Raw genomic sequence first — 26632 nt, 5'->3', positions numbered from 1 at the left:
AAACCATGCAGACAAGGGGAGGACGTACAAACTCCTTAATGACTGTGTCTATTTCGAACCCGGGTTACTGGTGCTGTAACATCGTTGCATTAACCACGACGTTAACCATCCCATTTGTCTCTTGTGTTACCCATCATGTGTGAAGTTCGTTTTAAGTTCATTTTTACCAGCAATCCAGATGGTTTTCCCAGACATAGTACAGCAGTTAAAAACACAGACGAGCAGATCTACAAATTGGTTGGGACGGAGCAAAGGCAGCACCTTTTTACTGGTGTGGGGTTCAGCTAGGAGCCTGATAACAGCAAGAGTGAGCTGGTCCTTGAATCTGGTGGTGCATGAGCGCACACTCATGACTCTTCTTCCTTCGGGAGTAGGGAGGGGGAGGTGAAGAGAGTGTGGGCGGGTAGGGTGGGGAATGAGTCTTTTCACACATTGGCTGCTTTTGCAAGGCAGTGGGGGGGAAGATGGAGTCAATGGAGGGGAGGGATATGTGATGGAGGGGTGGGGATGTGATGGGAGGAGAGGGGGTGTGTGATGGAGGAGAGGTGGATATGTGATGGAGGGGAGGGTGTGTGATGGAGGGGAGGAGGTTATGTGATGGAGGGGAGGGGCTGTGATGGAAGGGAGGTGGATGTGTGATGGAGGAGAGGTGGATATGTGATGGAGGGGAGGGGGTGTGATGGAGGGGAGGTGGATGTGTGATGGAGAGGAGGTGGGTGTGTGATGAGGAGTGTGTGTGATGGAGGGGAGGTGGGTGTGTGATGGAGTGGAGGGGTGTGTGATGGAGGGGAGGGGGTATGTGATGGAGGGGAGAGGGGGTATGGGATGGAGGGGGAGTGTGTGTGATGGCAGGGAGGGGTGTGATGGAGGAGAGAGGGTGTGTGATGGAGGGAAGGTGGATGTGTGATGGAATGGAGGGTGTTGTGTGATGGAGTGGAGTGGGTGTGTGATGGAGGGGAGGGGGCATGTGATGCAGGGGAGGGGGCATGTGATGGAGGGGAGGGGGCATGTGATGGAGGGGAGAAGGGGTATGGGATAGAGGGGGAGTGGGTGTGTGATGGAGGGGAGGGGTTGTGTGATGGAGGGGACAGTGGTGTGAGATGGAGGGGAGGGGGTTGTGTGATGGCGGGGAGATGGATGTGTGATGGAGGGGAGGTGGGTGTGTGATGGAGTGGAGGGTGTTGTGTGATGGAGTGGAGGGGGTTGTGTGGGAGTGGAGGGGTTGTGTGATGGAGGACAGGGGTGTGTGTGATGGAGAGGAGGGGTTTGTGATGGAGGGGAGGTGTGTGTGATGGAGGGGAGGGGATGTGTGATGGAGGGGAGGGATGTGTGTGATGGGGTTGAGCATATGATAGAGTGGAGTGGGTGTGTGATGGAGGGGAGGGGTGTGTGTGATGGAGGGGTGGGGCATGTGATGGAGTGGAGGGGGGTGTGTGATGGGGTGGGTGTGTGATGGAGGGGATGTGGATGTGTGATGGAGTGGAGGGGGTGTGTGATAGAGGGGAGGGGGCATGTAATGGAGGGGAAAGGGGGTATGGGATAGAGGGGGAGTGGGTGTGTGATGGTGGGGAGGGGTGTGATGGAGGAGAGGGGGTGTGTGATGGAGGGGAGGGGATGTGTGATGGAGGGGAGGGATGTGTGTGATGGGGTGAGCATGTGATGGAGTGGAGGGTGTTGTGTGATGGAGTGGAGGGGGTTGTGTGATGGAGTGGAGGGGGTGTGTGATGGAGGGCAGGGGGGTGTATGATGGAGAGGAGGGGGTTTGTGATGGAGGGGAGGGTGTTTGTGATGGAGGGGAGGGGATGTGTGATGGAGGGGGAGGTGGGTGTGTGAAGGAGGGGAGAGGGGGTATGGGATGGTGTGCGATGGAGGGGAGATGGTGTGCGATGGAGGGGAGATGGTGTGCGATGGAGGGGAGATGGTGTGCGATGGAGGGGAGATGGTGTGCGATGGAGGGGAGATGGTGTGCGATGGAGGGGAGATGGTGTGCGATGGAGGGGAGATGGTGTGCGATGGAGGGGAGATGGTGTGCGATGGCCTCACCCATGTCTTCCTCAACCTCACCATAACATCCCAACTCTTGTACTCAATACTTTGATTTATGAAGATGCCAAATGCTTTCTTTATAACCCTGTCCACCTGCAACACCACCTTCAGAAAATTATGTATGTGTATTCCCAGATCCCCTTGTTTCTCTGCCCTCCTCAGTGCCCAATTATTTACTATGCACGACCTTTCTTGGTTTGTCCTTCCAAAATGCAACACCTCTCCCTTGTCTGCATTAAATTCCATCTGCCATTTTTCAGCCCATTTTTCCAGCTGGTCCGAATCCCTCCGCAAGCTTTGAAAGCCTCCATGGCTGTCCACAACACCTCCAATCTTAGTGTTATCAGCAAATTTGCTGATCCAATTCGTCACATTATCATCCAGATCATCGATATAGACAACAAGCAACAATGGTCCCAGCCCCGAACCCTGAGGCCCATCACTCATCACAGGCCTCCAGTCTGAGAAGCATCATCCACCACCACTCTCTGCCCTCTCCCATTCAGCCAATTTCAAAACTGGTTTACAACCTCTCCATGGATACCCTAATGTCTGAACCTTCTGAACTAACTTCCCATGTGGGTCCTTTTCAAAGGCCTTACTAAAGTCCATGTAGACAACATCTACAGCCTTTCCTTCATCTACCTTCATGGTAACCTCCTCAAAAAACTATTTAAGATTGATTAAACATGACCTACACACACAAAGTCCATGCTGACTGTCCTTAATCAGCCCTTGGCTGTTCAAATACTTGTAGATTCCATCTCTCAGAACTCCCTTCACATTGTCTACCAAAGTAACCCCGTCTTCCTGATTTCTTTCTTGAGGTTTTTCCTGAAATGGTAGAAGTTATAGTCGAGGCTTTGGTGATAATTTCCTACAATTCTCTGGGCTCTTGGCAGGTCCCAGTGGATTGGAAGACTGCGAATGTCATGCCACTGTTCAAAAAAAGATCAAGGCAAAAGGCAGGGAACTATAGTTAACATCTGTAGTTGGGAAAATGGTTGAAGCTATCATTAAAGAAGAAATAGCGAGGCCTCTGGAATAAAATGGATCCATCAGACAGACACAGCAAAGGCAGGTCCTGTTTGACAAATTTACTGGAGTTCTTTGAGGATATAATGAGCGCAGTCGACAGAGGGGAGCAGATGGACGTTGTTTTACTGGATTTTCAGGAGGTGTTTGATAAGGTGCCACAAAAATGACTTGCACATAAGATGAGGAAACATAGAGTTGGGGTTGATGTATTAGACTGGATAGAGGATTAACAGTAGAAAGCAAAGAGTTGGGGTACAGGGGTTTTTTTCTGGTTGGCAATTGTTGTTGTCTCATTCCACAATGGGAGATCCAGTTTTGCACTCTCTCCAGATGGTACCTCTACGCATTGATTTAGAAAACTTTCCTGAACACATTTGACAAACTCCAAGCCATCCAGCCCTTTTACAGAATGGGAGCCCAGTCAATATGTGGAAAATTAAATTCTCCTCCTATCACAAGCTTATGTTTCCTGCAGCTGTCTGCTATCTCTCTACAGATTTGCTCCTCCATTTCTTGTCGACTATTGGCGGGACTATAATACAACCCCATGAGTGTGGTCGTACCTTTCCCGATCCTCAGCTCCACCCATATAGCCTCAGTAGGCGAGGGCTCTGGTCTGTCCTGCCTGAGCACAGCTGTGATATTTTCCCTGGTGAACAATGCCACTCCTCCCCCTTTCATCCACCCCCATTCTATCACGTCTCAAGCAACCAAACCCCGGAATATTGAGCTGCCAGTCCTGCCCCTCCTGCAACCAAGTTTCACTAATGGCCACAATGTCATAATTCTACATGCCAATCCATGCTCTAAGCTCGTCTACCTTTCCTACAATACTCCTTGCATTGAAATAGATTCACCTGAGAACATTTCCACCATATACAATCCGTTGACTTCTAACGGTGCATGTAATTTTCACATCATCTTTTCCCTCCTCCACTCCTCTATCTGCTCTGGCGTCTGGTTCCCTTCTCCCTGCAAATCTAGTTTAAACTCACCGGAGTAGCACTAACAAACCTTCCCTCAAGGATATTAGTCCCTCTCACAATTAAGGTATTTATCAGATTTTTACCAGACAAGGGAAAAACCAGATTGGACTAAGACAGAACTAGATAAAATAGGGGAGAAGGTACCAGAACATATACTTTATAAGTGGGATGAAAAGCTGGTGTCATATAAAAGTTCACCAGTTCTGCATCATCTGCTCAACATTTGGATGAAGATTCACTTAGAAAGGAAAAAAATGAATTACCAAATACCAAAATTATTATTGACGCAAAACCCATGAATCCCTTTTACAATAGATAACCTTTCCTTTAGAGAATGGGAGAGAAAAGGAATTGAAAGAATAGAAAATTGTTTTTTGGGAAATAATTTATTAACATTTGAACAGTTGAAGTACAAATATGGAATAACTCTCGGTACAATGTTTGCATATCATCAACTGAAAGCTTATTTAAAGGACAAATTGGGAAACAGACTGAGATTACCAGAAGGAAGCAGCTTTGAATATGTGATTACAGACACAGTGATAATTAAAAGATTTATAACGAACAAGTACATCAAGCTGCAAGAGAAGGAAAATGATGAAATAAGCTATAAACCCAAATAAAAGTGGGAAAAAGATTTAAACATAAAGATAAAAAATGAAACATGGGAAAATCTATGCTCCGGAACTATGAGAAATACAATAAACACGAGGTTACGCATGATACAATATAATTGGTTACACAGGTTATATACCACACCCCAAAAGTTAAATAAATGGGATCCAACATTATCAGATAGATGTTTTCGCTGTAAGAAGGAAACGGGAATTTGGGCATGTGAGAAAGTGGAAAAGTTTTGGGAAGATCTAAATCAAGATGGAGGGTTATGGGCATTGTGCAGGGAGGTGGGACTAGAGAGGGGTGTTTTGGTTCGGTGCGGACTAGAAGGGCCTAATGGCCTGTTTCCGTGCTGTAATTGTTATGTTATATGTTATGTTATTAAATAAAATCACAAAAAGCAACATAACAAAAAATCCAGAGATCTTTCTTCTAAGTAATATAAGAAATAAAGAATTAGGCCTCAAACTGGATGAAGCACAAAAAAAGATTTATTATGATAGCCTTCGCTGTTGCAAAAAAATGTATAATGTCAACTTGGAAATCGGAAGAGAGCCTGAGAATGTAGCAATGGTACATAGAAATGAATAAACGTATTCCATTGGAAAAAATAACATATAATTTAAAAAATAAAGTCACATTATTCAAACAAATTTGAGAACCGTACATGGAACATAACAGAGAGGGCTTGCCTCGAACCCCCACCCCCTAAAATGATAAGAAGACAAAGTGACTTGATCCAGTATATAAAAATAAATGCGCATTTTTCTTGTTTATTTTCCATTGTGTGAAGACATTGTTTTATGGTTCTATTGTATGGTATATGTTGAATATTTATTGGTTTTGGAGGGGGGTGGGAAGGGGAGGAAAAAAAGGGAGAAAATGCCACTGTGTAAATTTAATGAGAAAAGTTTTTATATATTTTGGTTGATATGGTTCAGAGTGTGAAAAATAAAAAAATATTAAAAAGGATATTAGTCCCTCTCCAGTTCAGATGCAAACTGTCCCATCAGAACAGGTTCCACCTTCCCTGGAAGGGAGCCCAATGATCCAGGAACCTGATGCCCTCCCTCCTGCACCTTGTCTTTAGCCACAGGTTACGCTGCATTATCCTCCTATTTCTAACCTCACTCACACGTGGCGTGGGCAGCAATCCTGAGATCACAACCCTGGAGGTCCTGTCCTTCCACCTAGCATCTAACTCCCTGAACTCTCTTTGCAGGACCTCATCACCCTTCCTACCCACGTCATTGGTCCCTATATGGACCATGACATCTAGTTGCTCACCCTCCCTCCTGAGAATGAACTTGATCCGAGATATCTCAGACCCCGGTATCAGGGAGGCAACATACCATCCAGGATATTCAATCTCCTCCACAGAACCTCTTATCTGTCCCCCTAACTATGGAATCCCCTGTCACTTCAGCTCGCCTCTTCTCCTCCCTTCCCCTCTTAGCCACAGGACCAGACTCCATGCTAGAGACCTGATCGCTGTGTCGTGTCTATGGTAGGTTCCCCCCCTCCTCCACAACAGTATCCAAAATGGTATACTTGTTATTGAGGGGAATGGCCAGAGGGGTGTCCTGCACTGCTTGCCTGTTCCCTTTCCCTCTCCTGACGGTCACCCATCTACCCTCCTCCTGCCTCCTGGGTGTGATAGTGTCCCCACCTCCTGAATCATACGGAGTTCATCCAACTCCAGCTCCATTTCCTTAACCCGGTTTGTCAGGAGCTGCAGCTGGATGCACTTCTCACAGATGAAGTCGTCAGGGACACTGCTGGCCTTCCTGATGACCCACATTCTGTAAGAGGAGTGTTCCCCTGCCTTGGCTGCCATTTCCACTGTTGATGACTAGAGGAAAAATACATATCTAAAACCTGCCCTTATCTGTGCCTCCCTGCTGAATCCTTTTTGTTCCTCGAATAGGGTGGCCCTTTCTGACTTCAACTCCTGCACCACCACCTCATCCCCATCTTTCCACTCAGACTCAGCCCACTCTGACGATGCCCGCTCCCTCGATGACCACACAGTTCCTCACTTTTACAGTGATGCTTGGGTCACCTGACTTTGATTGCCCAATCAGCTGCTATCTCCCGAGTCCCTGCCAAAGCAACCTCATGTCGTCTTTTAGCCTTCCTGATTTCTTTATGTTTTCTCTTGCATTTTTTAATACTCCTCAAGTACCCAATTTTCTCCTTGTTGCCGATACCAACTCCCTGTCCGATCGGGGACATAAACACAATGTCTGACTGTTGGGTGGTGGGTGGTCGTTGGTCTTCCCGGGTACTTTTGAGCCTTGTTTTTCACGATTCAGGAATTCCCACTGACTTGCCTCTTCCTTTGCAGCTGACGCAAGTGAACGGTAAAGCCCGGATTAAGTTGACTGAAGACAAAGATAAGACGACCCTCCCTGGAAAGAAAAGGGCCTACAGATTGTTCGGGCCAGACGGTGAGTGGTTGTGTCCGGGTCTGGGACCATGAGAGCTGCTGCGTCAAAGCCCTTCAGAAAGTTGTAATACTGTATGTACTCATGTCGAAAGTTGCTCTCATGACCCTAGTTCTTCACAGATAACAGATCATCAGTTGCAAGTGTCTGTACGTGAATGTTATGATGGTCTAGGCCAGTGGTTTGCGACCTTTTTCTTCCCACTCACATCTCACTTTAAGTCATCCCTCTGCCATTGGTGCTCTGTGATTACTAAGGGACTGCTTAAGGTGGGATGTGAGTGGGAAGAAAAAGTTTGAAAACTGATGTATGATCAATTACACAAAGACTGAAGTTATTGGAAACTGAAGGCTTTTATCTGCAAGAGAGGAACATCAAGCCTTGAGTTGCTGGTCACCTGTTACTTCCTGTGGGTGCTGTGTGACCTGTTGAGTACCTCCAGCACATTGGGGTGCTCTGCTACCTGGCAGCTTCAGGGATCCTGATCTCCAGCGCTGTCCATCGGTTCCAACCGCGAGGGTTTCCTCGGGTGCCCCGTTTTCATCCCACGTCCCAATGACGTGCTGGATTAATTACCCACTGTAAAATGGAGGTTGGGTAGTGGGATTTGTGGGGTGGGAGTTGACGGTTTCAGTTTTTTTTTCCTTTGGCTCTCCTAAAGGGAGCTGGCTGAGAGGGGGGGGGGTTCTTCTTTTTTTTTCTTTTTTATATATTAATTTTTTTTTAAATTGTTCATAATATGTACTTTTTTTACTGTATGTAATAACCTTGTTGAACAAATAAATAAAGTTATTAAAAAAAGACTCTTAGACAGGCACATGGATAGAAGAAAAATCGAGGGTTACACGTAGAACATTTATTTTGGAAGGAACATAGAGTAAAAAAAAGCACAACATCGAGGGTAGAGGGATGTTCTATGTTTTAACAACTGGGCTTGATCACCTCTTACCTTCCTCCTAGGACAGAAGGAGAGGCAAACATTGTTCCATATCCTCCAAGATATGTCTCTCTCTCCTGTGTGACTTTCTCTCTTCTCTCTCTCTTTCCTGTGTTGCTCTCTCTGTCTCTCTTTCCCCCCATTTCCCGACGCCACCCCTCCAGGAAGCCCAGTGAGGTGACGTCACTTTGATGGCCCAGGGACAATCTTCAGGCAACAAGAGGGATGAGAGGAGACTTATTAAGATTCTGAGAGGGCCGTCGGCCGGCACCTGCTTCCCAGGGCAGGATCAGCAAACACCAGAGGATATGTGGACAAAATAAAGGAAGGGAAGTTTAGGGGAGATGTCAGGGATAAGTTATTTATGCAGAGAGTTGTGGGGGGCTGGAATGACTTGCCAGGGGTGGTGGTGGAGGCTGGAAGATTAGGGGCATTGAAGAGACACTTAGACAGTGAATTTGAAATACATCAATTTTTGTTTCGGTGGAATTTAAATTTATTACAACAATATAATGTGCCTATACTAAAATATTTAATGAAGTTATGGATGAGGAAAAATAGAATGATAGGTTCTAAGGGTAAATTATTGACTTTAACATGGTTATATAATAACCAACTTATTCCTTTTTCAATGTATTATCAATGTTTATTACATTGGAAATCTAAAGGTATAAAAAATTTGGGGGATTGTTTTAAAGAAGGTAAATTTTTATTCTTTAATCAAATGAGGGAAGATTTTGGTATTAATGAGAATTCTTTATTTGTTTATTATCATCTTCGATCTTTAGTAAAACAAATATTTGGTAGAAATATGATTTTACCTAAATTGACTAAATTTGAATCTTTTCTTGTGTTTGCACCAAAGAAGGGATATATTTCATTGATGTACCAAATATTACAGAAGAATATGGAAAAAAAGGGATGGGATAGATCTAAGATTAAATGGGAAAAGGATATTAACCTTACTTTTTCTGAGGATGATTGGTGAGATATCTGTCATGATCGTGTTACTAGATTGATAAATGTTCGTTATGCAATGGTTAATTACAATTTTTTACATCAATTGTATTTAACACCTGAAAAGTTAAAAAAAATATGGTTTTAGTGAATCAGACTCTTGTTTTAGATGTGGTAATTCGGTTGGAACTTTTTTTCATGCTGTTTGGTTATGTGTACATTTACAATCTTTTTGGAAAGCAATTCAATTGTTTTTGGGTCATTTGTATAAGATCAAAATACCTCTGGACCCGACAATATTTTTATTGGGTGAGTTGAAACCTTTGAAAGATTTGGGATTAGACAAATTTCAGATTGTTTTTGTATATTTAACCATATAACCACTTTCTCCTGTATGACTTTCTTCTCTCTTTCTTTCCTGTGTGACTCTCTCTCTCTCTCTCTCTCTCTCTCTCTCCCCCCCGCCATTTCCCGACGCCACCCCTCCAGGAAGCCCATTCCTCGATCTGCTGATGCAGGACACTGAGTCGGTGCCCAGGGCTGGTGAAGAAATCCGATGTCACGCGCTCCATGGTGGAAAGGGGAGCCTCGCTGTGACGGCCTCCAGGGTGGAGCCCCTTCACCACATCTACTACCAGCATGGACAGGTGAGTGGTGCCATGCTCGGGGGAGCCTGTGAGAACATTCCGGTCACCCCAATGCAGGAAGGGCACAGAGGCTTTGGAGAGGGTGCAAAAGAAGTTGACCAGGATGCGGCCTGGATTGGACAGTCTGGGGAGAGATCGAATAAATCTGGGATACTTTCTCTGGCGTGTCGGAGGCTGAGGGGAGACCTGATAGACGTTTAGTGAGTAGCGGTGGACTAGTGGAGGTCGATGACTAGTGGGATCTGTCCTGGGTTCCCTGCTCTGTGATTTTTACAAATGTCCTGGCTGAAGAGGTAGAGGGATGGGTCAGTAAGTTAGTGGATGATACGAAGGTGCTGTGGATGGAAGTTTGTCAAAGGTTGAAACAAGATATCAACAGGAAGCGGAATTGGGTGGAAAACTGGCAGATGGAGTTCAGTCCGGATAAGTGTGAGGTGATGCATTTTAAAAGGGCCAATTTGAAGCCAGAGAACATGGTCAGATATTTAACAGTGTGGAGGCACAGAGACTGGAACTATAGGGGCATTTAAGAGAGACTCTTGGACAGGCATTTGGAGGGTGATGAAGTTGGGAGGTTTCCGTTTTTTTTGGGTAGGTATATATAGGTTGGCACAACATTGTGGGCTGAAGGGCCTGTACTGGGATGATATGTTTGATGAAATGGACAACTTTTGATCCTCTTCACATGCTTTCGGAGCAGCACTGGTCCCATTGCTGTGAGCCAGGCCGGTGAGGGTGGTCCCTGACCTTGATTTTCTCTCGAAAGAAAACATCAGCTCATGAGGAGTCGCATTGGTTGCAGTGCAGAGTAGCGGCCTTTTGGAGTGGAGCACCATGGGTAGGACATCCTGCCAGCGTGGGTCTGGAAGTCATTTGGACTGGAGGGCCAATTTTATGGCCTCCCAAGCCATAGCGCTCTCCTTCTCAACCTGTCTGCTAAACATATAGGATTATGAAGGGTATGGATAGGAAGGTTTTTTGAGCTGGCCGGGGAAACTAAAACGAGAGGACACAGTCTCAAGATTCGGGGGAGTAGATTTAGGACAGAGATGAGGAAAAATAGTTTTTCCCAGAGAGCAGTGAATGTTTGGAATTCTCTAAACAGGGAAGTGGTTGAGGCTGCCTCATTGAACACATTTAAAATTTGGTTAGATAAATTTTTACATGATAGAGGAATTAGGGGATATGGGGAGAAGGCAGGTAGGTGGAGTTAGGTCATAAATTAGATCAGCCATGATCATAATGAATGGCGGAGCAGGCTCGATGGGCCATTTTTGGCCTTCCTGTTCCTACTTCCTATGTTCCTATGTTCCAAGTGATGGACAGCGTGGATATGTCCGGGCAGGAATGGTGAACGGGAAATGAGAGTACTCGCCAATGAAAGTGAGAAAGTACATGTACACATTCGTGGAGGGGAAGGGTCCCTTGAAATCAACACTGAGCCATTCGAAGGGCCGGGATACCTTTATCAGGTGTGCCTTTCTGGGGCAGTAGTAGTGTGGCTTGCACTCCGCACAGACCTGGCAGGACCTGGTCATTTCCCTGACATCCTCAATGGAGTAGGGTAAATTGGGTGTCTTGTCAAAATGAGCCATGCAAGTGATGTCTGGATGACAGAGCTCATTGTGCAGTGACCACAACTGGTCGGTGTGTGCAGAGGCACAGGTTCCTCTGGACAGGGCATCTGGAGGCTCACTGAGGGAACCAGGTTGGTAGTTGTAGGTGGAGAGTTCGATCCTCCATCTAGCAATTTCATCATTTTTAATTTTTCTCGTTTCGTGTTGTTGAACATGAAAGCCAACGATCACTGGTCCACGAGGAGGGTGAATTTCCTACCCACCAGGTAGTGCCCTCAGTCCCTGATGGTCTCTACAATGATTTGTGCCTCTTTCTCCACTGATAGATTCCGAAGCTCATGGCCTTGTAGGGTCCTGGAAAAAAGTGCAACCGTCCTACCTGCCTGATTAAGGGTTGCAGCCAGGACTACATCTGAAGCGCCACTTTCCACCTGGAAAGGTACATTTTCGTCCATTGCCTACGTGGTGGCCTTTACAATGTGGCTTCTGACGTAGTTGAAAACTGTTTGAGCTTCGGCTGTCAGTGGGAAGGAAGTGGTTTTTAGGAGGGGAACAGAGCTTTTCAGCATTTTGAGGGACCCATTGGGTGTAATATAAGAAGCCCAGGCACCTCCTCAAAGCCTTCATGCTCCTCGGGATCGGGAGTTCCAACAGGGGTGCATCCTGTCGGGGTCGGGCCAAAGATCCCATTCTCCACTACGTAGACCAACATGGTTAGGCGTTTACCCCTGAACACGTACTTACTGGTGTTGTAAGTGAGGTTCAGGGCTTCAGCTGCGTGGAGAATGTTCTGGAGATTGGCATCATGGTCCTCCAGAGAGTGGTCACAAATGATAATGTTGTCAAGGTAGGGGAAGGTGGCCTTCAACTTAAATTTGTCCACCATTTGGTCCATTTGCCTCTGGAAGATTGAGACCCCATTTTTGATACCAAATGGAAACCTCCGGAACTGATGGAGTCTCAAAAGTGATGTAGGACGGTCCTCGGAATGGATTGGCAACTGGTGATCAGCAGCTTTAAGGTCGATGGTCAAATAGACCTTATACTGCACAATTTCATTCACCATGTCCGAAATGCGAGGGAGGAGGGTATGCATCTAGGAATGTGAAGCGATGAATAGTTTAACTATAGCCAATTACTCGCCTGGACTTTTCTTCCCCCTTTATGGCAACCACCTATGCTCTCCATGTGCTGGTACTGTGCCCGATAATGTTCTCATCAAGCAGTCGTTTTGTCTCAGCCCAGTCCTCTGCGCTGTAGCACCTGCTTTTCGAAGCAATTGGTCTGCAATCAGTGCTCAGATTGGGGAACAGAGGAGATGGACCTATATTTGGTGTGGAGAGACAGCAAGAGAGACGTGCAAATGGCATCAGAATTTTGAGACCTTCCGTTCCGAACCGTAATGGGAGGGAGAGGACCAGAATACTCCAGGGTCATGTTTTTAAAGTGACCCAAGAAGTTAAGACCCAGTAGAATAAAGCACATAAATTCTTAAGGCCATACAGTTTGAACTTACAGAATTCCCCTCCTATAAAGATAAATGAACCATACAATGTTCTTGAATATTTACAGACTACGTATGGGACGCTAAATAAATACAATAATTAGCGGGATACACTTTAAGATTAAGTTTTTGGACAGTCTCTGTGTCTATTAAGCTCTTAGTCAAGCCAGAGTCAATTAAACTTCAGTTTATTCCTGTTAACCCCCCACCTTCATCGTGGAACTGTTCAGTTGGTGTGGTATCTCCTGGTCCAACACCATCGCTGCCAGGACACCGGAGATGCAGTCACTCCCCTTGGGCAGTCAAGATGGTGGAGGCCACAAGGCATGGCAAGATAACTGTTCCCTCCTTGGCTGATGAGGATGGTGCCAGTTTCAAAACATGGCAAGATGGCTTCTGGGTTTTTCCGTGTTACTGCCCTCGCCATGCGGCCCCACAGGAATGCCATGTGCACAACACTGGCATGGGATGTCGTGGGATTGGGCTTTGGACTCGCCTCAGTTGGCCTGTCAGGGTCGTGCACGCATTGGACCTCTCAGCGCTCCCCCTCCCCCTGCAGACTTTCACCTAGTGCCCCTTCTGACTACAGCTGGAGCTGTAATCTTTAGCTGGACATCGAGTTCCTGGGTGCTGCTGCCAACCCCAGAAGAAGCATCCCTTAATGCCGGAGACTGTCGCCATCAGAGCCGATGCTGCTTGTGGAGCTGCTCCGGGGACCAGATCCTCCTAGAGGATGCTGCCACCACTTTCCAGGTTATCAGCTCCCAGATGGGCCATCTCCAGCGACTTGGCCAGCCGCATGTTGTCAGACAGCGTTGTGCTGCCTTGCTGCAGCAGCCACTGCCTGATGTACTTGGACCTCACGCCACCGACAAGAGCGTCCAGGATCAGCTCGCCTTCCTGATCTCGGGCCGTGCCGTCTTCATACCTGCAGATCCTCACAAGCGCTTGTTCAGCGGACTCACCAGGCCATTGCTTCAGTTGCGAGAGCTGATCCCTCACTAGGATGACATTTTGGGGCCTCGTGTAGCGAACCTTCAGCCTTTCAATGGCCGCCGTGTAAGTCGTACAGTCCCTGATGATCGGGGATCCTTTAGGTCCGAAGCGAGAGAGGAGGGCTGACCTCTTGAGCTCATCCATGAAGTCAACTGTTTTGTGTGGCCATCAGGTACGTTTGGATGCTCTCCAACCAGTACACGAACTCTCCTGGGGCCTCTGGGGACAGAGGGTCGATTAGGGGCATTGCAGACTTCAACAGGGCTTCCATTCTATTCTTTATTGAACAAAATCGTAGCGCGACTGAGAGCACTCCAGACCAGAGAAAGTACAACACGCTTTTATTCAGAAAGAATAACACAAAATGGTCTTTGGACTGAACTGGGTTTCTGGTGGGGATCCAGGGTTTATATCAGGATATGTGGGGGAGGGGCCCTTCCTTAGAACATTGTACCCATAGTGAATTTCCAGTTCAATGCAAGGTGTTCTCCCCATTTTTGATGCCTGTCTGCAACCTCTCGTGGATGCGGCCACCACAGGCACAGAAGTTGCGATTGCAGGATTTGACTTACAAAAACTGTTGGCTCCTAAATCAGGCTGTTTTAAAGGCTGTGCGGAGCTGACAGCGTCAGGACCGGGCGGTCGAACACTTTGAAGCAGCACAGTGTTTTCGCTCCCTGCTTTCCTGGGCACTTCCCCTCTGAGCTGAACCTGTGTGGGCATCCACGCAGGTTTTGCAACCAGCGCTCAAAGGAAATTAATGTGCACGCAAAAGGGCAGTAACCTAACAACGATTTCTTAAAACCTTAACTAAATCCATTACTTCATAGAATGCAATCTGCGATATTAAAACAAGCCAACACAGTTTTATTGGCCACGAGAGATCGGCTGGGCCAAAATTACCTTGAAACAATTTCTTGTTTACATTTGCCCAAGCGTTCAGTCCACATATACTTTTGTCACAGGAAAGAAATTTGTGCACACTGACTACTAAATACTAGTGGGAACATTGCTCCCGGGGTCTACCCCAGCAAAAGCACCGCCATTTTTTACCCAAGCAGGTCCCATTGACCATTCTCATCCACGTACCTGTCACATGATCTTTTAAACGTTGAACCTGCCTCTACCACCTCCTCTGGCATTTCCTGCCTTGGGGAAAAGGTTACATACATCCTTTCTTAATGTTAACGACATGGCACGGTGGAAGGCTTTCTGGCCCACGAAACCCGTGCTGCCTAGTTACACTCAATTAATCTACCAACTGCGTTCGTCTTTGGGACATGGGAGAAGACTCGTGCTGTCACAGGGAGGACATACAAACTCCTTACAGATGGCGGTGGATATGAATTCCGGTCACTGTTGCTGTGACAGTGTTGCGCTGACTGCTACGCTCATTTTTTTTGTAAGGGGGAAATTGAAGTAAAACCTTTCACCCAGAAGGTGGTCGGAATCTGTGATGAGAGTGTGGTGATGTAGAGACTCTCACAGAACTTAAGAAGTATCTAGATTACGGCTTGTAGCACAAGGCATTGAAGTCTAAGGACCAAGTGGTGGCCAATGGGATGAGTGTAGATGGGTATCATTCACAGTGTGGGCCAAAGGGCCTGTTTCCATGCAGTACAACTCTGAGAGTTACGGGGGAGGAAGGAGGAGTCTCCAGGTTGCGAATGGAAGAAACTTTCCATTTCTAACTGCGTGTGTCTTGGGGTTTCAGGTGACCAGGGATTCTCCCAGCGCAGCAGAGATCAAGAAGTTTGTCCAGGAATCCCTGAGTGACCTCCCTCCTCAACACAAACTCCTTCAGGAAGCAGTCCCGTACCAGGTAGGAGGCCCAACCCAGAACGTTGAAGTGTGTTGGTGGGGAGGCTTCTTTGTGTAGAGGTTCTTCTTTGGTTAGTGATAGATTAAAGGAGTGGGCAAGGGCCTGACAGATGGAGGACAATGGTGGCAAATGTGAGGTCATCCACTTTGGAAGGAAGAATGGAAGATCAGAATGTTATTTAAATGGAAATCAATTGCAGACTCGGGAGGGCCTGTGCACAAATCACAACAGGTTGGTTGGCAGGTGCAGCAGGAAGGCAAATGGGATGTTGGCCTTCATCACTGGGGGGATAGAATTTAGGAGCAGGGAGGTTCTGCTGCAACTGTACAAGGTCCTGGTGATGCTGCATCTGGAGAACTGGGTGCAGTTCTGGTCTCCTTACTTGAGGAAGGATGTAAAGATCTTGGAGGCGGTGCAGAGGAGGTTCACCAGGTTGATTCCAGGGATGAAAGGGTTGGCCTAGGAGGAGAGATTGAGTCATCTGCAACTGTACTTGCTGGAATTTAGAAGAATGAGAGGGGATCTTATAGAAACATTTAAAATTTTAAAAAGCAAAGATAAGATAGAGGTAGGTAAATTGTTTCCATTGGTAGGTGAGACCAGAACTAGGAGATATAGCCTCAAGATTCAGGCTAGTAGATTTAGGATGGAGATTAAGAGGAACTGCTTTTCCCAGAGGGGGGGTGAATCTGGAATTCACTGCTCATTGAAGCAGTGGCGGGGACCTCAGTAAATGTATTTAAGACAAGGTTGGATAGATTTCCACATAGTAGGGGAATTAAGGGATATGGGGGAAAGGCAGGTAGCTGGAGATGAGCCGATCATCAGATCAGCCATGATCACATTGAATGGCGGAGCAGGCTCGACGGGCCGGATGGCCGACTCATGCTCCTGTTTCTTGTGTTGTAACGCCACAGGTCAGAGAGGCAAGGTTCCAATGCTCAGGTTTAACTTCAGACAGGATTTTGGACCAGAGTCCAGTGAGGAGATGAGTTAGGCCAGGCACGGGGCCTCGCTAAATTCCCACCAGCCCTGGCAGAGGAAGAAGCAGCAATCTATGGGAGGCAAGAAGAATGTCTTGTGGAGTCATCCCACCAGGCCTTGGTTCCAGACGGAGGAGACGATGGAGTGTGCAGGTAAATGTAAGCAGGTCACTGAACATCAGTGAGATACGAACCAGAGGACATGGGTTAAGGGTGAAAGGGGAAAAGTTTGGGGGGAACTTCTTCACATCGAGAGTGATAGGGGTGTGGAACGAGCTGCCAGCTGGAAGCTATGGAAAGGGTGCAGAGGAGATTTATTAGGATGTTGCCAGGATTAGAAAACAAGCATTATGAGACAAGATTAGCAGAGCTGGAACTTTTACCACTGGAGCGTAGAAGGATTAGAGGAGACTTGATAGAGGCATAGCCAGGATGGACAGGGTGGACAGCCCGCACATGTTTCCCATGGGAGGGTCAGCAAACACCAGAGGATGTGTGTACATAATGAAGTTTAGGGGAGACAACAGGGGTAAGTTTTTTTTACGTAGAGAGTTGTGGGTGTCTGGAATGCCTTGCCAGGGACGGTGGTGGAGATTGAAACATTAGGGGTATTTAACAGACCCATAGACAAACACATGGATGGAAGATAAATAGAGGGTTACAGGGTAGGGAAGGTTTAGTACTTTCTTTTTGCACTATATGGATCGACACAACATCGAGGGCCAAAGGGCCTGTCCTGTGCTATGTTCCATGAAGCAGTTAATGCGGGCTTAGTTTTCACATTTAAGATGAATGGAGAAGATGGGAATGGAGGGATATGGTTGGGGTGAAGATCAGTGGGACTAGGTGGGAAAATGGATCAGCACCGACTAGAAGGGCCGAAGGTCCTGTCTTAGTGCTGCAATATTCTCTGGTTCTAATTTGCAGTCCACAGAAGTGCGGGAGGAACTCAGCAGGTCAAGCAGTATCCGTGGAAACCAATGGACATTCGCCGTTTTGGGCTGGAGTCCTTCTTCAAGGGTGTTGAATATGGCGGTGGTGGAGGGGGGAGGGGGAAGGTGGGAAGGGGGGAGAGGAAAAAGGAAAGGGGAGGTTCCCAGAGCTTATAGATGAAGGAGGTTATGGCTGAGGTGATGGGGGTCCGTTATGATGTCGGCTGCGCCTCAGATAGATGTCTGCAGTGAAGAGATTAGAGCCTGTGATGCACCCGAGTCCAGAGCACTGACGCACCCCAGGGCTGTGTGGTCAGCTCACTCCTGTTCATGCTACTGACCCACGACTGCATCGCCAGATCCAACTCCAACAGTGTCATCAGGTTTGCAGATGACACGACAGTCGTTGGCCTCGTCAGCAACAACGAATCGCACAACAAAGAAGAGGCGGAAAATCTTGTGAAATGGTGCGAGAGGAACAACCTGGATCTCATGGACAAGATGAGGGAGATGATTGTGAACTTCAGGAGGACCAGAGACAATCACCCTCTACTACACATCAACAACTCTGTAGTGGAGAGAGTGGAGAGCATCAAGTTCCTTGGTTTTCACTTCACTAGTGGCCTATCACGGAAATTCAACATCTCCTCACTTGTCAGGAAGGTGCGACAGCGACTGAAGTGGACAGGGTTACCAGCCCCATTATGTCAACCTTCTACAGGAGCTCTACTGAGAGCATCCTGGCCAGCTGCATCACAGTGTGGGACGTTTGCTGCAGACAGGAGGCCAATCCACAGGACCATAAGGATGGCAGAGAGGATCACTGTATTCTCTTTTCTCCCCCCCACCCCCACCACCCCTCAATCGACGTGATCAACCAGGATCATTGTCTGAAGAGGCTGTGCAAAATCATTGAGGACCTCTTCCACCCCGCACCCATCAGCCTGCTCACATTGGGGAAGAGATACAGGAGGATCAGAGCTAGCACCACCAGGCTGAGGAACAGCTTCTTCCCATGGGTAGTGAGAATGCTGAACGACCAAAGGAACTGCTCACACTCATCCTCTGAGACTCATGATACAATATTTATTTGTACTGTTTGTCTCTATGTGTGTTATGCCTGGTTGTGCGTCTGCGTGTTTTGCCCAGAGAACTAGAGACGCTGTTTCGTCAGATTGTACAATCATTGGACTGGGAAAGGTGCGGAGGAAATAATGCTCCCCCTGCCAGTCCTCTGAGTCCCTGGGCAGTGGGAGGGAATGTTGCAGCTTCTGTGGATAAACAGGGAAGATGATTTGTTTGGAGCTGTGATTTATTCCGACCCCCTCAACCCTTCCTCCTCCCACGCCTCTGATTCACCGGTTGTGCAAATGAGGGTCTTTCTTTGTCCCCTTGTGCAGGTTGCAGTCTCAGCGATGCTCTACGCGCTCCTGTGTGAGTTCACGGAGGAGAGAGTGTCCCAACCGTGAGCATCTCTCCTGCACTGAAGGAGGCTCAGATCCACAGCTGCTTGGTGCACTGGCCGTCATTTATTGAGACCCGTCAGATATGGATCCAGAACTCGAATCCCAGCAGAAAGGACTACTACGAGGTTTACACCTGAAATTTGAGGCTCAGACCATCATCCCCTCTCCCCTCCATCCCCCCTCCCCTCCATCCCTCCATCCCCTCCCCTCTGTCCCACCCCTTCCTCACTGTCACACCCTCTCCCCTCTATCCCACCCCCTCCCCTCCATCCCCATTTCCCTCCATCCCACCCCCCTCCAGTATCACCAACTCCACTCTGTCACACCCCTTTCCCTCCATCACACCCCACTCCCCTCCATCCCCCCTTCCTTCTGTCCCACCCCTCCCCCTCCCCTCCATCCCCCCTTCCTTCTGTCCCACCCCCTCCCCCTCCCCTCCATCAAACCCCACTTCTATCACTCCCTCTCCTCTCCACTCCATCCCCTTCCCTCTGTGCCACCCCCCTCCATTCTGTCACACCTCCCCTCCCTTCTGTCCCAGCCCCCCTCCACTCCATCCCCCTTCCCTCCATCACATCCTCCCTCCCCTCTGTCACATCCTCCCTCCCCTCCATCACATAGAAACATAGAAGATAGGAGCAGGAGTAGGTCATTCGGCCCTTCGAGCCTGCCTTACCATTCAATGAGATCATGGCTAATCTTAAAGTTCAGTACCCCGTCCCCGCCTTCTCTCTGTAACCCCTAATTCCCTTATACTGAAGAAATATATCTAATTCCCTATTAAATATATTCAATGAACCTGCCTCTACTGCTCTCTGTGGCAATGAATTCCATAAATTCACCACCTTCAGGGTAAAGAAATTCCTCCTCATCTCGGTTCTAAATGGTTTGCCTATTATCCTCAAACCATGGCCCTGGGTTCTGGATTTTCCCATCCTTGGAAACATCCCATCTGCATCCATTCTGTCCAGTCCTGCCAGAATTTTATAGGTCTCTATGAGATCCCCTCTCAATCTTCTAAACTCCAGCGAGTACAATCCCAATTTGCGCAATCTTTCCTCATAAGTCATTCCTGCCATTCCAGGTCTCAGCCTGGTGAATCGCCTCTGCACTCCCTCCATTGCAAGAACATCCTTCCTTAGATAAGGTGACCAAAACTGCACACAATACTCCAGGTGGGGTCTCACCAAGGCCCTGTACAGCTGCAGTAAGGTATCCTTATTCCTATACTCAAACCCTCTTGATATGAAGGCCAACATACCATTTGCCTTTTTAACCGCCTGCTGTACCTGCATGCTCGCCTTCAGAGACTGGTGTACAAGAACCCCTAAGTCTCTCTGCACTTCCCCATCTCCCATTCTGTTGCCATTCAAATAGTAATCTGCCCTCCGGTTTGTATTACCGAAGTGGATAACCTCACATTTATCCACATTGTAGTGCATTTGCCATGTATCTGCCCAGTCCCCCAATTTATCCAAATCACATTGGAGCTTCCTGACCCCCCTCTTCAGTGCACACAACTCCTCCTAGCTTAGTGTCGTCTGCAAATTTGGAGATATTACATCCAATCCCCTCATCTAGATCATTAATGTAAATTGTGAACAGCTGGGGTCCCAGTACAGATCCCTGTGGCACCCCACTGGTCACCACCTGCCAGTCAGAAAATGAGCCATTTATCCCAACTCTCTGTCTTCTATCTGCCAGCCAGTTCTCAATCCACATCAATACCTTACCCCCAATCCCATGAGCCTTGATTTTGGAAGCCAGTCGTTTATGCGGTACCTTATCGAAGGCCTTTTGGAAGTCCAGGTACACCACATCCACTGGCTCTCCCCCATCTATTTTACCTGTCACCACCTCAAAGAATTCCAATAGATTTGTCAAGCACGATTTACCTTTTGTAAATCCATGTTGACTCTGTCCGATCCCTTCTCTGCTAGTCATATGCTCTGCTATTACATCCTTAATAATGGATTCCATCATTTTGCCCACTACTGATGTAAGGCTCACCGGCCTATAATTCCCCGCTTTTTCTCTACCTCCCTTTTTAAATAGTGGGGTAACATTAGCTACCCTCCAATCCATGGGTACTGATCCTGAGTCTATCGAGGTCTGGAAAATAATTCTTAAAGCATCTGCTATCTGAATGGCCACTTCCTTAAGTACCCTAGGATGTAGATTATCAGGCCCTTGGGATTTATCTGCCTTCAATCCCATCAATTTCCCCAAGACCATGTCCTTAGAGATACTGATTTCTTTCAGTTCCTCCCTTGCATTAGTCTCTATGTTTCCCAACATCCTTGGGAGGTTATTTGTATCCTCTCTTGTAAAAACAGAACTAAAGTAAGAATTTAATTGGTCTGCCATTTCCTTATTCCCCATTATATATTCCCCTGATTCCGACTGCAAAGGACCTACTCTGGATTTCACCAATCTTTTCCTCTTGACATATTTATAAAAGCTTTTGCAGTCGGTTTTTATATTTGCCGCAAGCTTACTTTCGTAATTTATTTTTGCTCTCTTGATTAATCCCTTTGTCCTCCTTTGGTGCATCTTGAACTGCTCCCAGTCTTTGGTCGTGGTACTTTTTTTGGCCAATTGATATGCTCTCTCTTTGGACCTAATGCTGTCTCTAATTTCCCTTGTTATCCACGGTTGAGTCACCTTTTTTGGTTTATTTTTATGCCAAACCGGTATAAACGATTTCTGCAATTTCTCCATTAGATCTGTGAATGCTTTCCATTGTCTATCCACAGTCAACTCCCCCATAAACACCACCCAATCAATCTTACTCAACTCCCGTCTCATGCCATCATCATTCCCTTTATTTAAATTCAGGACCTTAGTCTCGGTTTTAATTTCATCACTCTCCATGTCGAGTGAGAATTCGATCATATTGTGATCACTCCTACCCAAAGGGCCTCGCACAAGATTGTTGATTAGCCCCTTATCATTGCATAATACCCAATCTAAAATGGCCTGCTCCCGAGTTGGTTCCTCGACATATTGGTCTAGATAACCGTCCCGTAAACATTCAAGGAATTCCTCCTCCTCAGTATTTTTATCAATTTGGCTCGTCCAATCTATATGCAAATTAAAGTCTCCCATGATGACAGCTGTTCCCTATTGCACGCTTTTCTAATTTCTCTTTTAATGCCTTCCCTCACCTCTACACTACTATTTGGAGGCCTATATACCACCCCCACTAACGTTTTCCGCCCCTTGCTATTCCTCAGTTCTACCCATATAGATTCCGCATCTTCCGAGTTAATATCCTTTCTGTCAATCGTGTCGGTCCCTTCTCTCACCATCAATACTACCCCACCCCCTTTTCTTTCTTGCCGATCCCTCCTAAATATCATATACCCCGGGATGTTAAGTTCCCAGGCTTGCCCATCTTACAGCCATGTTTCTGTAATCCCAATCAAATCGTATTTGTTTGTCTCAATTTCCACAGCCAATTCATCTACCTTGTTCCGAATGCTTCTTGCATTAAGATATAAAGCCTTCATATTTGCTTTTTTCACCCTCCTTGCTCTTTCTGATTTTTAACTTTCACTGCCTAACCTAATTTTTCCTATTTTATCTTTCCTGTCCTTTGCCCTATCATACAGGTTCCCATCCCCCTGCCAAATTAGTTTAAACCACATCCGACGGCTGTACCAAACCTAGCTGCCAATATATTGACCCCTTTTGGGTTTAGGTGTAACCCATCCTTCTTGTAGAGGTCATGCCTTCACCAAAAGAGATCCCAATGATCCAAGAAGCCAAAACCCTGTCCTTTACACCAGCCCCTCAGCCACATATTCATTTTTCTTAACCTTCCATTTTTGTCCTCAGTTGCACTTGGCACAGGTAGCAATCCAGAGATCACCACCCTGGCGGTCCTGTTTCTTAGCTTCTGTCCTAGCTTGCTGTAATCCTTTTTTAGTACCTCCTCCCTCTTTTTTATCTATGTCATTGGTACCCACATGTACCAAGACATCAGGCTGCTCGCCCTCTCCTTTCAGAATACTCTGGACCCGATTTGAGATATCCCGTACCCTTGCACCAGGGAGGCAGCACACCATGCGGGCATACCTATCTGGCTCACAGAATCTCTTGTCTGTACTTCTGACAATGGAGTCCCCAATGACCACTGCATTCCTCCTTACCTTTTGTACCACCGTGCCAGGCTCAGTGCCAGCGACCTGATCACTGCGGCCAGCTTCTGTCAGGTCATCTCCCTCAACAGCATCCAACACAAAATACCTGTTGCTGAGAGGGGTAGTCACAGGTGTGCTCTCCATTTTCCAGGCGTTTTTCTTCCCTCCCCTGACAGTTACCCACTTACCTGACACATCTGGTCTCGGGGTAACTATCTACATGAAAGTTGTATCTATTAACTCCTCACTCTCCCTTACCAGCCGCAGGTCCTCAAGCTGCAGCTCCAGATCCCCAACTCGGTCCTTAAGGAACTGAATCTCGGTGCACCTGACGCAGATGTGGCTATTTGGGAGGGTGGAACTCACCCATGGTTCCCACATCTGACACCCAGTACAAAGCACTCACCCCATAGGCATGACTGAGTTAAAATAATGCCGCTTTCCTTTCTCCTCACCTGCTTTCGCCTAAGCCTGTTGAGCCAAAACCTGGAAATCCCACTCCTTCGCCGCGTCGCTCGCTCGCCGGGCCGCTCACCTCACCTCCGCTCACCAGGCTGCTCACCTCACCTCACCTCACCAGGCCGCTCACCTCCGCTCGCCGGGCTGCTCACCTCACCTCGCTGGACCGCTCACCTCACCTCACCTCGCCGGGCCGCTCACCTCCTCGCCAGGCTGCGAGGCTCCTTCCCTCTATAACATGCACCCCTCCCCTCCATCACACTCCCTCCTCTCCTCCACCACACACCCCTCTCCCCTCCATTGACTTCATCACACACCCCTCTCCCCTCCATTGACTCCATCGCACAATCCATCCCCTCCATCAACTCCCTCACACCCACCCTCCCCTCCATTGCAATCCCCCCTTCTTTTCATTGACTCCATTGACACCTCCCACTGCCTTGGAAAAGCAGATGTCACATTAAAAGACCCACCCCACCCTGGCCACTCTTTTTTCACTGACCTCCCATTGGGAAGAAGATTCATGAGTGTGAGATCATGCCCCACCAGATTCCAGGACAGTTTCCTTATGTCATGATTAGGCTCCTGAACGATCCCCACACCAGTCATATTCTGCTGCCTTTGCACTGTCCCAATTGATCTCTCCCTGTAACTCTACCCTTCTGTACAGTGTCTAACTTGTCATACTATGTATGAGATATCGAACTGGTCTGCCCACTAAACAACCCCTCTCTTGGGTCAGATGACAATAAATGAAATTGGAAAAAAATTGAGTAATTTCACACAATGATGCTCATTTTGAATGTTGAAATTAATTTTATTGATTTTTTAAAAATTTCCTTTCTTTATCAAAATCCCTAAGATGGCTTCTGGAGAGCATGGTGCAGTTCACAATCCTATGTCTGGGCGTCATAATGGGCAAAGCAGTTAGTGCAATGCTGTCACAGCACCAGCGATCGGGACCAGGGTTCAAATCCTGCGCTGCCTGTAAGGAATTTGCACGTTTTCCCTGTGCCTGTGTTGATTTTTCCCGGGGGCTCTGGTTTCCTCCCACCGTTCGTAATGTAGCAGGTGGTAGCAGGTCAATTTTGTGGCACGGACTCGTGGGCCTGTTACTTCGTGTATGTCCAAAAAAATTTTAAAATTATAATTAAAAAATACCCTTGTATCTGGAATTCAAGCAACCGGCAAAAAATTATGAAAATTAAAATAAATAAGAATAATAATTAAAAAATACTTGTTTAAAATTATTAAACTAATGTTCTCTGAAGTAACACAGAAACCTTTGGTGAAGATGGGAGCAAATATTCAGCCAGTGGAGGGCCTTGGTCGGGCTTTGCTCATAGCAGTTTATTTTTAATGCAGGTGTATTAGGCATTGTCAGCGCAACTTTCAAGCAACTGGAAAATACACTTATCCGGCATCTACCAATCCTCATAGGTACTGGATGCCATAGGCTTTTATAATTCAGAACAGTGCTGGAGAAACTCACCAGGTCACGCAGCACTCTTTGTGAGCTGATACAGAGCCAGCATTTTGGGCCTGAGCATGCGAGATCTGCTGAGTTTCTCCAGCACTTCTGTGTCTTAAACGCAGTATCGGTAGACGTCCTTATATAAACCCAGAGCATTATTCTCTCCACGGATTAAATCTTGCCCATAACGCGGCCAATCACCGCGTTCCTTCTTGATAGTGTTACAGGCCTAGAGGACCCCAAAACCCAGCAGCAATAGAAATTCACCAAGACAAATGGTTACTTAAACAAAAGTTGCTTTTAATTATCTTTAAACAAAAACAGGGTCAAACTTTAACTTATTACTATTAACTTAACCTCTTAACCCCCTGCTAGTTCTAAGCACATGTGTATGTAATGTGAGTGTAAGTTCAGAAAAGTTCTTTGACTCACAGTCCAATCTCACTTCTCACTCTTCCAAGTTCACCGCAATTCTTATACTTTATACTTCTTATAATTTAACATTTATAAATTTCACCAGGCTTTGGTGCTTGAAAGGTAAATTGTTACCGCTCAGGAAGGCTCTTGTCGGTTTTCAGAGAGAGATTTGTTGCTCATTGGACGCACACAAACTGATTTCCTCTGATCAGTCACTTCAGTGTCTTTCCAAAGAGACTTCCCCATCAGGGTTTTCCAAAATACTCTTCTTCTGCAGGTCACCACAGAGTTACTTTTGTTTCCCTTATCTCAGGTGAAACACTCTAGCCAGCCCTTTCCTCTTGTATGGACCACAAGGGTTTTCAACAGGCTGAACTCAGAACTCACAACCCATCTTCAAAATGGGGTTTCAACAAGCTGCCAGCTTGTCATGACTGCAGAAACCAGTTCTCTCTCTCTCTTAGAGAAAGCCTGTTTGGTCTCTTCTCTCTCTGCTTGCAAAACCACATGACCTTCTTAGAACAGCAAACTGCAAGCAGACAGATTGCGACACCAGACCCAAACTTCTGAGCCAGTTAATCTGTTGCTTTCAAAAAATAATCAATTTTCCCCATGCTTTTGAAATTCTTCAGCAAAGCAATCTCATTGTTTTATTGTCTTTGCAAAGGCTCTTGGTGCCTGGGTGACTCACTTTCAGCAAAGCTCTGGAATTTTAAATGAGATCTGTTTTGTGAAGTGTTTGTGTTTGTTTGTGACCTACACTAAACCCCCACAATCTACCTCCTCCAAAAAATATCTATATACAATATAAAATATGATAAAATATATCACAGTGGGTTCTGCAGTTGTGCCTATGCTTCAGCAACTGGGAATATTTGTCCAGGGAGCGTGGGTTCTAATGGCTGTCCAGCATTGTGAGAATTTAGTTATGTTTTGTGATTTTAAAAGATCTTAAAAATTTCCAAAAAGGTGTTTAAACAGAAAACACTGAAGACTCAGTGGGCGAGCCAGCGGCAATAGAGAAGGAGAGTCGGAGGAGTCACGCGATGGAGTAGTGGCCGGACGGTGAACTCCAGCCCTCTCCAGAAAAGTCGGGAAAAACGAGAGAAAACACAAAGGCACAGAAATAAAAGTTACAGAAAAGTGAGTATAAAGGTGGAAAGAAGATGGCGACAAAAAAA

At 46.9% G+C, this 26632-nt stretch overlaps 1 protein-coding gene across 6 annotated transcripts in view; it reads left to right on the top strand.

The window, feature by feature from the left end:
* naprt (nicotinate phosphoribosyltransferase) overlaps positions 1–25476 on the top strand; it is a 54005-nt gene extending 28529 nt beyond the window's left edge. For 2 of the 6 annotated variants that reach the window (XM_069914958.1, XM_069914957.1), the window contains exons 10-13: positions 7036–7138; positions 9519–9676; positions 15468–15575; positions 18891–25474. In XM_069914958.1, the coding sequence (XP_069771059.1) occupies positions 7036–7138; positions 9519–9676; positions 15468–15575; positions 18891–18959 (438 nt within the window). In that variant the 3' untranslated portion in view covers positions 18960–25474. Of the gene's footprint in view, positions 1–7035; positions 7139–9518; positions 9677–11579; positions 11693–15467; positions 15576–16492; positions 16712–18890 lie in introns of those variants that run through there. The other 4 variants (XR_011350280.1, XR_011350281.1, XR_011350283.1 and 1 more) reach the window with 4 other exon arrangements.
* Positions 25477–26632: the final 1156 nt, after the last annotated feature.

This window comes from Narcine bancroftii, chromosome 1 (assembly GCF_036971445.1).
Source record: "Narcine bancroftii isolate sNarBan1 chromosome 1, sNarBan1.hap1, whole genome shotgun sequence".
Taxonomy (NCBI): Eukaryota; Metazoa; Chordata; class Chondrichthyes; order Torpediniformes; family Narcinidae; genus Narcine; species Narcine bancroftii.
Note: the sequence above shows the minus strand (reverse complement) of the source record. Positions and strands in the feature narration are given on the sequence as shown.